Below are 14,117 nucleotides of genomic sequence, written 5' to 3'. Positions count from 1 at the left end.
GTATTGTAATTCATTTTTCAACCTCTCACATTTCTTATATATTTCAAATAGTTAAACACAAATGTCAAGTAAATGCCAAATAGGGTGGCTCATGTTTGCCATTCCAGTACTTGACCAACTAAGGCAGGAGGATTACTATAATTTCCAGGCCAGCCAGGGTCAAAGAGTAAGACCCTATCTCAAAACACTAATAACAAAGTTAAATACAAAAACAAAAATGTTTAAAATTCTTTACATGAATCTGACTTTCCCTAAGAAAATACAAAATAAAAATAGAACTGTGTCACTCCCTGGTGGGGACACAGTCTAGGAAACACATCATTAGGTGACTCTATCGGGGTGTTCTGTATTCTGTAAACAAGCAAAGAACTAAAGATCAGAGGACCGTCTGCACTGTCTGGAGGTTGTACAAGTTACCTCCAAAGAACAGTCTTGGGATGCTAATGTTGACTCACAAATATGTCTTGTCTAACAGCCACAAAGACAAAGCACAGAATGACAAAATCTTCCCAAGAGCCAAGTGCAGAGTGCCACGCTCCTTAGTACCAACTAATCAGGGCTGAGGAAGGAAATGACCTTAAACCTACCAGCCTGGCAACATAGGGAGACTCAACCTAAAAGGGGGAGGAGGGAGCTAGAAAAATACCGAAGAAATAGAGAGGAGGAAAAAATAACAATAAGGATGTCTGAAAAAGTCATCAGAAATCATACTATTAAGTAACTACATAAAACAAACCTACAAAGAACATAATTCTGTGTATAAATACATATACATAATTTATATGAGCATTTCCCATATGGGCTGACAATGTTCCCTCCTAGAGCTAATAACCATCTAACAAAAAACTAAATATCAGGCATGAAACACCTTCTTCTGAGTTGTTGGCCAGGGCTGTCCAAGAGATAACCAAAACATACAGCCCACTGTTATTGCCCTTGGTTCTCCCCAAGAGATGGAATGTAAGTCCCTATTGCTAAAAGCACCCACACTTCAGAAACAGGACCCAGAGAGTCCTGAGCTGAAACTAACCTGAATGTCTCCTCTCAAGGACTTGCTTTCATGGTACCAGAAGAAACCAACAGTCCTGCCTAGCTATAAATACCTATAACTCAAAACAATGACCACCATGGCATTCACAACCATAAGGGTGCAATAGTGACATGTACATCTTGGAAGTAATCAACAGCTCTACAATTGGACTTAGGACCTGCTCAACAAGAGAAAAACTACACCTGGTACTGGAACCGAGCTAATGAAGGCCAGTGACGTCATGGATCTTGGAGAACCATTGCTTTCCTAAATCACCATCCCTAACTGCACTCTAAACATTTGTCCTTACACCCACAGGTAAGTGTAGTCCTCACCTCTCATCAAGGAAACATCTCTTTGCAACAGGTAAAGACAATTACAGAAATCCAGACCCAATCAAAATGCAGAGTTATGAATCCCAGTCCTGAAGGATACAGCTACAAAACAACTCCAGAATCTAATAATCCCAGCATCCCAGAAGGGAAACACGATATCATTATAAATTATATTGTTCTAATAAACAATCTAGGTGGAGTGGTGGATAAGATTCAGGACCCTAGGCATTCAGACTAAATCTAACAACAGAAAGAATATTCCAGTACACAGATTCCCAGGAGCTAATCAAGCCTAAGGCTACCTTTGCCTTTTCCTGTGTAATGTCATGCTGGAATCCATGTATCTTTTTTTAACCTTGAACACCTGAGATCATCTTACTTTTATCCTGATATGCCAGCTTGTGAAGAGTTTCTAAATATTAACCCATAATATTACACAATATCAAAATATTACACTTTATAGGCCAGGTATAGAGGCACACACCTGTAACTCTGTCACTAGGGAAGCTGAGGTGGGGAGATCACTGAAAGTTCCCCAGCTTTCTACATAGTGAGTTTCAGGCCAGCCAAAAAAGCTATATACTCCTATAATATCATTGTCCTTAAAAGGAAATTCTTTATTTGGAAAGCTATAAAGTTCGTTTTACAAGTCCATCGTTCCATATTTCTAATTCTAACTTGATTTTTAGCACTGCCAGAAAATAATGTCAAATCTTTGAAAGAGCACCTTTGCTTCGTTCATTTTTGAGAAAATGACTGCCAAATATCTAAATAGCTTTGGTTTATCAGATGGTCTTTCAAATAAAAATGGTGTTCTATGAAACAAACGGCTTTAGCTGAGCTAACTAAAACATTTGTCCATTCATCTATACGACTGTACCTAGGTGCACATCTTATACGCATGTGCATACCCTTTTGTTACACGTTTATAAAAGATGTATTCTGAACCAGCTGACCATGGTGGATACCCTTGATTAGCCTTGATAGTGAGCCCACCTGTTATAGTCTCAGACAGAGGCTTGCTAAGTTCCCCAGGCTTAAGTTCCTTGAACTCACTCTGCAGCCCAGATTGCCCTTATGGTCCTCCTGCCTCAAACCTCCCAAGTAGCTGATATTACAGCTCTGTACAGCCAGAATTTCATTTTTGAACTGTAGCTACTAAATAAGCTACATAAGTTTGTGAACTGAGTATAAACCAAACTTTATATATGCTTTCTTCTTTTGGTTTTGTTGTTTTCATCTTGTTGGGGGGAAGGAACCAGTGCACATGTCTGTTGCCACCTGCTTGCCAAATAACTCTGATTTCCTGGGCTTTTCCTAAAGTCATAGGAGAAAACTATCACTATGATTTAGTATAATTAATTATTATTATGTCTGGGGAAGAACGCAATATTTAGAGGATGTGATGAAAATGCATCTATTTATAGAAGAAAAAGAAGGAGAAACAGGAAGAGGAGAAGAAACAGGAGAAAGAAGTGGAGCAGGAAGAGGAAGAGGTCTGATTTTGCTGTTTCTCTTCCTGATCCTCCTCTTTCCACCACCCCACTCCAGTCCACCCCCATATAAAATATCATTTTTCCTTTAAGTCACCCCATCAAATTATCATATTCAATGAGAGTCAGATTCTATTCAGAAAGCCCTTTTATAACCACTGACCTCTCAGTCAGGAGTCAGTTAACTGTCAGATGTGTAAGATCAGGGACATTAAACCTAAGCACTCATATAAGAGGATCAGAAGTTTAGGCAACTGGTTTTACACGTATACAAACACCAACTCCTAGGATTACAATAGACTATCTCTAAAAGAAAGAAAAAAAATAGCCACACACCATGTAAAGCTGTGTCTATTCTTTAGTAACACAACTTGTATAAGCTGTGCCTGCTCCTTAGTAACAGGCTTATAAGTTGACAGTATGAATTAAAGAGTTCCAGATCAAAACTCTATTGCAAATGGATTCCACAAACTCTAAAATTAAAAATCTAAAATTTATACTAACATATCTAACTTAGAAACTTGCTTTAAAAAAAAAATAACTAGCCATGGGGCTGTAGAGATGGCTTAGCCATTAAAAATTCTGACTGCTCTTCCAGAGGACCTAGATTCAATTCAATTCCCAGCACCCGCATGTCAGCTCACAACATCCAATCCAAAGGATCCAACAACCCTTGTCCCACCTCCTCGCGTATTAAGCATGCACGTGGTGCATATGCATACATACAGGCAAAAACTCATACACACAAAATAATCTTCTAATTAAAAGTGGATGATAATGCTTTGCTTTCTATCATCAATTCAACTGCCCATGCACTACTTGTTTTCCCACTGAGTCCCATGGTTGTTAACAACATTCTGTACTCCTTTTGATGATTAAATACCAAAATTCTGATTTGTTGTACACCAGTGGTTCTCAACCTTCCTAATGCTGCAGCCCTAACCCTAACTGTATTAAAATACAGTTCCTCATGTTGTGGTGAGTCCCAAGTCGTGAAATTATTTTGCGGCTACTTTGCAACTGTAATTTTACTAGTTATGAATTGTAATGTGATTATCTGATATGCAGGATATCTGATAGGTGAGCCCTATGAAAGGGTTGTTCGACCCTCCAAAGGGTTGAAACCCACAGGTTGAGAACCACTGTTATAAATTTTTCCAAGAGTGGTTTGTGGCACACAACTGTAGTCCCAGCATTTGAGAGGCTGAAAGAGGAAAATTGCCAGTTGAACAGTCTGAGCAACACAGCAAGAAGATAAAGACGGGGTAGATGGTGGTGAAATGGTTCAGCAGGGAAAGGCACCCACCACCACATCAATCCCTGGAACCCACATGTTAGAAGGGGATAATCAACTTCTACAAACTGTCCTCTCACCTCTACATGCATGCCATGGTACATGCATGTCCATATACATACATGTGGACACACATTAATAAAATAATTAATGTAGAAGAGGCAGCTGTGAGCCCACTACTTCAAAAATTCTGAATGGGCTTTTTACGAAACCCGAAATTTTAGAGTACCAGACCATGGGGTCTCAAGAGACAAGGCAACACTCAGACTTCAATACTACGTTATAGTGCTGGTCACTTTCACTCTGGCCCCCAGGAATTTCTAAAGGAATTCACTAAATGCGTAGAGAGCACCTTATTTAAGAATATGTTCGTGGATGAAAATGTAAAAATGTTCAGGTGATTTTATCAAGATCATAGAAGTACTTGGACACTCATTGTAAAGGAAGGCATTCAGACCATATCAGAGTTTCTGGAAAGCAGCTCATCTCCCCACCTAAGCAGAAAAGCTAATTAACAATCTACACAGGGCTCGGTGTTGAGGTTAAATTCCAGCATCCAGGAGGCAGAAGCAGGGGAATCTCTTGACTTAGAGGCCAGCTTGATCTACATATCAAAGGCTGGATAGAAAGACTGTCTCAGGTGAGGTGGGGGGGGGGGGATCCACAATCTACACAGGGACTTAGAAGTCACACACACACATACCAACTGACACTAAATATAAGTCCACAGTTTTTGATATTGCCTACCAACTCAAACAAAAAGTTACAGTCCAAAACCAAATGGGCAGTGGTGGCACACACCTTTAATCCCAGCACTTGGGAGGCAGAGGCAGGCAGATCTCTGTGAGTTCGAGGCCAGCCTGGTCTACAAGAGTTAGTTCCAGGACAGGCTCCAAAGCTACAGAAAAACCGTCTCAAAAAAAAAAATGGTCCAGTTTGAAATCCCTTCTAAATCTCTGACTTCTGTCTTCCCCTTCACTCTATGCATAGGTAGTCAGATTTGTGGTGCCACACCTGTTAATAGCCAACCAGTGCAGGAACATTTTTCTGTCCAACTCTCTGATATCCCAGGCAAAAGTAACCTCTCATTCCTCCTGAGTCTCCACAAGAAGTGCAGCAGCAGCAAGTGCCTAATAATGCCATACACCTGGTCAGCTGTGATTAATGGACTTAATTCTGCTATTAGATTTCTATGTTTTCCACTTCTCTGGTTCTCTCCCTTGTGTCAGGGCTATGCCCTTTGGGGGTTTTTAATCTCCACAGAGTCCAGCACATCTATGCATTCAACAAACATGCTAAATGTATAAGCAGGTTGGTCTTTATGGTGTTGCCATAATTCTAAAAGAAAAATGTTACTCTACAGTAGAGTTAAAACATATCTAATCACTAGAAAAAAAGAGCATGTAACACTATCTTCTGATGGAGGAAGGTCATTGGCTAATAAAGGAACTGCCTTGGCCCCTTTTATTGGTTAGAACATAGGTAGGTGGAGTAAACAGAACAGAACACTGGGAGGAAGAGGAAGTGAGCTCAGACTCCACAGCTCTCCTCTTGGGGCATGGCGTCTCTTCAGAGAGAGAGACGCCATGCTCCACTCCGGGCAGACACGCGATAGCTCTGCTCTCTGAGGCATGCGCCATGAAGCTCCGACCCAAGATGGAAGTAGGCTAGAATCTTCCTGGTAAGACCGGTGCTCACAGATTATCAGAGATGGGTTGATCGGGATATGAGAATTAGCCAGTAAGGGCTAGAGCTAAAGGGCCAAGCAGTGTTTAAATGAATACAGTTTGTGTGTTGTTATGTCGGGCATAAGCTAGCAGGCGGCCAGGGTGCTGGGAACGTGGCCCCGCCACTCCTATTACTACAATCTTCTAATTCTTTTCTTGGTTTTTACGTGTAAGGGTGTTTGGGCTGTACATATGTGTGTCTGTGCACCATCTGCATGCCTGGTGATGGCAGAGTATAGAAGAGATGCTCTGGGACTGTAGTTACCGAAAGTTGTGAGCTGCCATATAAGTGCCACGCTTGAACCTCGGGGCTTAACTGCTAAACAATCACTCCAGCCCCTATCTCTAAATTCTTAAAGGAACAGTTTTCATCCAGACCAACCTTTTAGGGGTATATTAATTAATTTTTTTTGGGGGGGGGGGTTTGAGGCAGGGTTTTTCTGTAGCTTTGGAGCCTGTTCTGGCACTTGCTCTGTAGACGAAGATGGCCTCAAACTCACAGATCTGCCTGCCTCTGCCCCACAAGTGCTAGGATTAAAGGCGTTCACTACCACCACCAGGCTTAATTAAATTTTTTAATTGTAGGCCAAGCGTGGTAGTACATGTCTGTACTGTAATTCTAATACTCCAGAGGCAGAGATAAAAGCGTCACAAATTGAAATTCAGTCTAAGCTAAACAGCAAGGCCCTCTCTCAAGAAAACAACAAAAGGCTATTAATGACATTTGTAGATTATATTTTTCGACATTCTAAGGGTATGTGCTTAATAAAGCCCTATGGGTGACAAGAAAAAAAAAATCCTACATGAAGAGAACTTGCTTGATATTCAGACCTTGTATTACTCCATCCTTGGTTTTTGATGTTCTTGCCCTTGGAGAGTCCTAATACTAATCTTCCCAAACTATATATGTTCTTATCTATCTGCATATTTGCACTCAAGTTCATCATGGTTAATCTGCCAATACATTATAAACATATGGAAATGACTAATTCTGCAAACTTGTATTAAGGTGCTATATTCATGTGAGATTAAAATAACATCAACCTCCAAAGCTATAGAGAAAACCTGTCTCAAAAAATAATAAATAAATAAATAACATCAATTGCTCTATACATCTAAAAATACACATTAAACTAAGGACAGATGGCAAAATTTTAAAATTATATTAGTAAGCATCATTATTACAATTATTTAATAATTTAATATTTGGAGGACTTTTTTCAAGAAAGTAATAAATAGTAAATGAGATATATATTAAAAGTCTCGGGGGTTGGAGAGATGGCTCAGAGGTTAAGAACATTGCCTACTCTTCCAAAGGTCCTGAGTTCAATTCCCAACAACCACATGGTGGCTCACAGCCATCTGTAATGGGGTCTGGTGCCCTCTTCTGGCCTGCAGGCATAAAAACAGACAGAATATTGTATACATAATAAATAAATAAATATAAAAAAAGTCTCAAATCTTTCACTTATAGCAATGTAATTGAAGACAACATAAATTAAAAAAGCATAAACATGTTAAGCACTCTTGGACTACTTAGATGTTACACTAAAAAGAACAGACTGATTAAAAAGGTGATGCTTTAAAAACAATATACAAAAATGTTGTTTTTAAATGATATTTACAAAGTCACAACTGAATGATGAAAGAAAAAAGAAAGCTGCTGTCCACTGACAGAACACAAATGAAAACCATCACAGCACACAGTCGCCAATGAAATGGCACACGTCACTCCAACCCACTACAAACTGCACCACCATGCTCATACAGCACAAGCTGGGGCATCACGACATCACCAAGCAGCCAGTTACAGCCCCGCCCAGCCAACCAAGCCCCCCCCCACTATGGTACAGTGAAATACACAGTACACTATTTTCCCATTAATTACAATGTCATAAGTGCTGAAAACCTTCCTAGAACAATTCTATTCTAATTTTTTCAGTTTATAGATTCCAAGTAAATTATCTACTCTATTTTGAAAAGGTCCCCCAAGATATGAGACAACACATCAACTTAGAACCACTAGCTAGCTGCAAAGCAGTCTTTCTTTCTATATCATCCATGTCTGGGGGACAGACAAACAGACTAGACAGACACACACACATGCACACACACAGTTCAGAGCAGGCTCTCTGTTAAGAAGGAAATTTCTGAGAAAAGCCCATCAACATAGTCACAAGACTCATTCCAGCCATGCCTAGCACCCCTTTAGTCACCTGATCCAGAACTGAAAGCTTTTTTATCAGACTCTTAAAAGCTCAACAGAATGCTCTATATAAAGAAACTTCATTTTCTGTCATTTTATTTTTACTATATATAAAGCTATTTGAGGTATGTGTTAGTTGATTCTGGAGTACTTGAGAACATTTTATTATTGTATCTTTAAGCAAATATGTTTTCACAATGCCCAGAAGATCATTTCTAGTTCACAGCAAGATAATTGGAGCATGGCATGCATAATTAAGATACTAAAATGAAAGGTGTACAAAGTAGAACTGTATTTGCACTTGCCAGAGGGTCAAACTAACATTGTCCCAGACAGCCATCCTAAACCAAATAAATTTTTAGTTTTAGTGGGAAGTTTATAAGCAAGGTTCTCCTCATGAACATGTCGTCTACAGGGCTGGAGAGACAGCTCCGTGGTCGAGAGCACGGGACTTGAGTTGTGTCACCAGCAGCCATGCCAGGTGGCTCACAACGCCCTATAACTTCAGCTCCAGGGGATCTGACTCCTCGAGTGTCCAAGGGCACCTGTATAGACCCACAAACACATAATTTAAAACAAGAGAAATAGTTTTTAAGCATAGGCTACAGTAAGATGACTGTCACAGAGACAATGTGAAAAACAGAAAGAGTCAAAGTGAAAGACGACCAGACATCTGCTGATGATTCCTTGATGTGGTTGCTAGGGACCATACATTCTCAAACCAAGAGTGGCATGATGAAACAGCACTCAGTCATGAGAAGACCTGAAACACCGAGATGAGTATAGGAATCCCATTTGGAAGCTTTCATATGAACATAAGGTTCCCCAGCAAGGTGGTGACTACAGACATGCAAAGGGGTAAATCTCAAAGATTTGGTGATAGGCTAAATGAAAGTGGGAGCTGTGGCCACATATGGCAAAACACTGACCGTTCTTACACTGGCCTTTCCAGGAAGAATCTAGCTTAATTCTGCAAACCAGCTCCGCAGGGAACATTACCTGTGTTCTGTTTTGCTTGTTTTAAGGCATGGACTCCTACCTCTACCACCTAAGTACTAGATTCAGGGGTGTGTGCCACCACACCCAGCTAATGCTTCACTTTAGATGGACACAGTAAAGGACCATCACCCCAGACAGAGGTAAAATACCCGTAATCAAAAGTCCAGATTTACTTGCTGGGAAGGAAAGCCATTCTTCTGATCCTAAGGGACTTCCTCCTTCTCTACACACTAAAACACACAAAAGCATTTTTTTTCTCTATTCCCCAAACAATCTCCACATACTTAAAGACCAACCTCCATTCTAGGCTAATATTTTTGGGTTTTTTGACAATTTTCATTGTGGGGGAAGGGCGCACATGAGTACCACGGTGACCATGTAGAGGTCAGAGGGCAACCTGCAATGAGTTTGTTCTCTCCTTCTACCATGTGAGCCACAGAGGGATTAAATTCGGATCTTTAGGTTTGGTAGCAGGCACTTAACCCAGCAAGCCCTCTCACAGAGCCTTATAATGATGTTTTAAGTCACATGTGCACCAAACACACTACCACTCATAGTGACCGAACAGTATATGTCAAACAACCCTGTTTTTTTTAAAGGATTCTGTCAAAGCTAGAACAAAGCTGAGCTGACTACATATAAAAATTAATAAGGAGCAAAAGCGACCTTGTCGGGCTATTTTTAATGAATCAAAAACAGATAGTGTTCCAGAATGCACTGCTACATGATTCTGCAGTTTTGCTGTAATTTTTTTCTGCAGTTTTAAAAACATGCTGCTCTAGACATCAGATTGAATGGTTTCTGTTGTCCAAAAAGCATATTACTAAGCAATATCCAATTTTATTAAGCACAGTGGTTATCAATATGTACTTAATAGAGGTCTCACTAATATAATTCCTTCTAAGAAGGGCCGTATATAAATTTAATTTTAAAAACTCATGTTAATCCATGTCTTATAAAACAATCTCTAGAAGAGCTTGGTTTTTAACAACCTATTCTCAAAAAAAGAACTGCTAAATCCCTTCGAGTTGAGAAACATGTCTATGTTGTGAAGGTAGGTACTAGTTTCGAAAGCGTTATGTTTACATACATCTTTATCACACGCCCAAAAAAAGTCATAAAATGTATACATCAGGTTAACAAAAAAAAAAAAACTACCTTGCAAAGATTAAGGTATTAATCCTAAAAGGATTACCAAAACGGAACCTTGCGCCAGATAAGATAGGCCACTCCTGGAAAGGTGATTTCCTTTCTCTTTCCGGAATAGAGCGAATTTTTCTATTCCCTTGTGCTAAGATGCTGCCTTGGGAGACACAGAGGGCGCGTTTAAAGCCGCAGGCTGGTCGGGGAGCCAGGGCGCAGCGTCGCCTCCACACCCCACCACGTCCCACACTGAGACCGTTCGCTGCCAGCCGGGAGCAGGTGGAAACCGCCCCGGGCTACAGCCGCTACAACTACCTCCCGGCACCGCAGACCCGGGGGCTGCCCCGAATCTTCCAGCTCTGCCAGCGGCGCGCTCACGGGGTGAACGAGGGCGGTGATTCCTCAACCTTCCCCAGCAAGCCCAGAGCCGAGGGGGCGTGGGTGGGCCCGCCGCTCGCAGCCCTACGGAAGGCCCCGGTCCTGCTCACCGTGAAGGGGACGTCCCCGACGCTGCCCACCGAATAGCAGTTGTCTCCAGGGTTGACAGCCCCGGTGAGGACCTGATGCAGATGCATCTCCGGATCCCGGCTGGACCGAGCTCTGGGCCAGAAGAGGACGAGCCCCGCGCCCTGCCGCAGCCGCTTCCTGTGCGTCCACGGGACTCAGCGCCCAACTCGCCTGTCGCCTGACGGACGCCGCCCGGCCATGGGAGGCTCCGGCCACTGCCGCCGCCGCCCGACCGCCGCTCGGCTGCGGAAATGCCCGGATGCTCCCACGGCCTGCCGCACCGGCGCACAGTGCGGGCGCAGGGCCACGGCGCGTGTGAGGCGGGGACGCCGCCGGGGAGCGCGCAAGCCGGGCGCGTGCGGGCCGTCACGCCGAGCGCAAAGGAGAGGCCGGCGCACGCCCGGCGCGGGGACGCGACGCGGAGGGAGAAGGACGCTCACTCGCGGCCGCGCTCTCGGCGCCGCGCGTGCGCGCACCACCGTCTCCAGGGCAACTGCGCGCGCCGCGTCGCGCGGACCCTCCGTGCCAGTTGCGCGCGCAGACGTGCGGGAGTTCCCTCGGAACCTGGGGCACAGGCCTCCGGGGGCGGAGCCTGCGGGCAGCCCTGGTTTGCGGCGTGATTAAGCTTCTCTCGAGGACGGTGCGTGATGGTCAGCGCCTCTGACCTCAGGGGAAGGACACTACCGTCACTGGGAAATCCCATGATCTTAGGGTCCTTCTGTCACTCTTAAAGTACCCGGCATCTTACAGCCTTTGGGGGAAGCTATACTCCCCGACAGCAAATTGTTTTGTTCACACGCTTTCTCACGCGTGATTCCTCTACCTAGATATTTTCCTCCTGTGAGTGATATCATGAAGTCTCAGAATCGCCTGTTTTTCCAGACTGTCTGCTAAACTGAAATCAGATCCTCGCTCCAGGTCAATTCATTGCGAACATTTCAGTTCAGGCTACAAAGAAACGAGGAACAAGGGTTAATGAACAGTTTTAAACCCAGACAAGCACCAGAAGTGTTACGACAGATACAAAAATCGATGAGGCCACAAAAGAGAAAGAGCAATATGTTGACTATGGGGCTGGAAGAAGCCCTTTGAGGAAAAGATCTATCTAGACGCTGGATACGAATTTGACAGGCAACGGGGCATTACAATAGAGGAATTGGCGGAACCTAGAAAGTGAAATGGTTGGGGCAGTTAGAGGCATTAAACTTGTTTAATGATTGAGGCAGGTGGTACTGTATACCAGTTAGGGAAAGGATATGATAGTGAACAAGAAATAAAGGCACCCAGAGCGGGGGTCTTTGAACAGATTTTGTTTTGCATGTTCTGAAGGCTATTCGCTCCTTCTGACCTAAAATTTATAATTGGAGCTGCTTTGGGAAGGTGACTGTGCAGCACATCCAAGCGTCAGCCGAGGGTGGGGGAGAATGGAGGGAGATTTGGCATGGTTGGTTACTGTTCCGTGAAAAACAGCAGAAGTAATCAACTAATTCCCAACGACCTGAGGCTTATCCCTTTTCATTTAGTGACATAAGCACCCACACTAAAATCTCAAAGTCACCCCCACCTACACCCTTCAGGTATTTTTGTTGTTGTTGTTTGCTTTTGTTGCTGAGGCTCAGGATAGGTGCCCCCTCATCAGCAGCCCAGCCCTCTTCCCATTGTTCCACCCTCGCCACTTCTCAGCTAACTACCAGAGTTGCCTCCCATGTGCAGTCTTCAGTATGTTTGTTCTCCAGTCCATCTGGATAAACCTTTTTTCTGTTTGCTTTGTTTGGGAGTGCTGGGAATCAAACCCAGGGCCTGGCACCGGCTAGGTAAGCACTCTGTCACCGAGCTACACCACCAGTCCAGAGAAAGTTACTCTGCTTAAAATCCAGAGTAGCTCCATGCTGGATGAGTTAACATCCACATTACTCAGCTTGTCTGACAATCCCACTCAACCTGGCTCTGCCTAATCTTCCTCAGGTTGTACTATGACCCAGCGATCTCCAGCCCCTCTGAGTTAATGCTCTCACAGAGCAGTCTAGGGCTCGTGGGGTTGTTGTTTCATGCTTCCCTGACTTTGCTCACGCTCTCTGTGCTCTCTGGAATGCCTTCCTCCCCTTGTTGACATGACAAACTATATTATAACTCAAAAATCACTTTGACCACCTCCAAAATACCTTGAGGCTTCCTCCTCTGTGACACTCATAACACACACCCCACAGTAATGGGTCTGATTATGCTATATGCTTGTTTATTAGAGTCCATAGACATTTCAAGTCAAGGTCAGTATTTAATTTTCCCTAGAACTAGAATTGCAATAGTTTATTTACTGACAAAAGAGTTGGAGATGAACAACAGCACCCTGCCAGCGTGGTGGCATTTGCCTATAATTCCCAGCACTACAGGCCAACTAGAATACGTACTCAGATCCTGTCTCAAAAATAAAAAAAAAAATCCTCATACTAAATTTGTCATTTCTTGCTGGGCAGTGGTGGCATACATCTTTAATCCCAGCACTTGGGTGGCAGAGGCAGGCAGATCTCTGTGAGTTCAAGGCCAGGCTGGTCTACAAGAGCTAGTTCCAGAACAGCTGAGGCTGTTACAATGAATCCCATGTTATACATAAATAATCATGAAATATATACTAGCATTGTACAGTGGTCATAGCAACTTCCTCTATTGCAAATACAGGCATAGGGTGTATCTAAAAAACTGTATAAAGCAGTTAAATACAATACATTTCCATACAAGAAAGTTTAATTCCTGTAGATAAAGATTTCCTCCCAGGCAGTAGTGGCATGAGCCTTTAGCCCCAGCACTAAGGGCAGAGGCAGTCAGATCTCTGAGTTCCAAACCAGCCTGATCTATAGAGCAAGTTCCAGGACAGCCAGTGGTACACAGAAAAACTGTTTCAAAAAACAAAACAAATTTCAGTAAATACTGGGGGGAAAAAACAGCGAAGTAACAATTTGAAGCAATTCTAACACTATATTCATAACAAAGAATAATGTTTTATCAAATGTCAACTAATAGAAGAAAAATGGAGCATGTGTTACAGGAGTCAGTGTTTCAGAAGAACGGCTACTTAGCAACAATATCTCTAAGGGACAGGCAGCGTTTTTGCTAGGTGTGGCAGTTCACTCTGGCAATCCCAGCACTCAAGAAGCTGGGGCAAACGGATACCTGTGGCAAAAGGATCACTATCTCCAAACAGCAAACGCTCACAACGAAAAGAACAGTGTTCTAAAGCCTGAAATCCATGCTCCTAGGATAATTCAGCCGGTAAAGAGCTTGACTTGAAAGCCTGCGGGTTTGAGTTCAAACACCAGAATGCAGGTTAAAAAAAAAAAAAAAAGGCAGGTGTGGCGATACATGCTTGTAATTCCAGCACAGGGTGG

The 14,117-nt window shown here is 43.0% G+C and overlaps 1 protein-coding gene across 4 annotated transcripts in view; it reads right to left on the bottom strand.

The window, feature by feature from the left end:
• Dmxl2 (Dmx like 2) overlaps positions 1–10,979 on the bottom strand; it is a 123,421-nt gene extending 112,442 nt beyond the window's left edge. For all 4 annotated transcript variants that reach the window (XM_075965877.1, XM_075965880.1, XM_075965879.1 and 1 more), the window contains exon 1: positions 10,716–10,979. In XM_075965877.1, coding sequence (XP_075821992.1) covers positions 10,716–10,802 — 87 coding nt within the window. In that variant the 5' untranslated portion in view covers positions 10,803–10,979. The remainder of the gene's footprint in view (positions 1–10,715) is intronic.
• Between the last annotated feature and the right edge of the window lie 3,138 nt (positions 10,980–14,117).

This window comes from Microtus pennsylvanicus, chromosome 3 (assembly GCF_037038515.1).
Source record: "Microtus pennsylvanicus isolate mMicPen1 chromosome 3, mMicPen1.hap1, whole genome shotgun sequence".
NCBI lineage: Eukaryota > Metazoa > Chordata > Mammalia > Rodentia > Cricetidae > Microtus > Microtus pennsylvanicus.
This window is presented reverse-complemented; position numbering and strand designations above follow the sequence as displayed.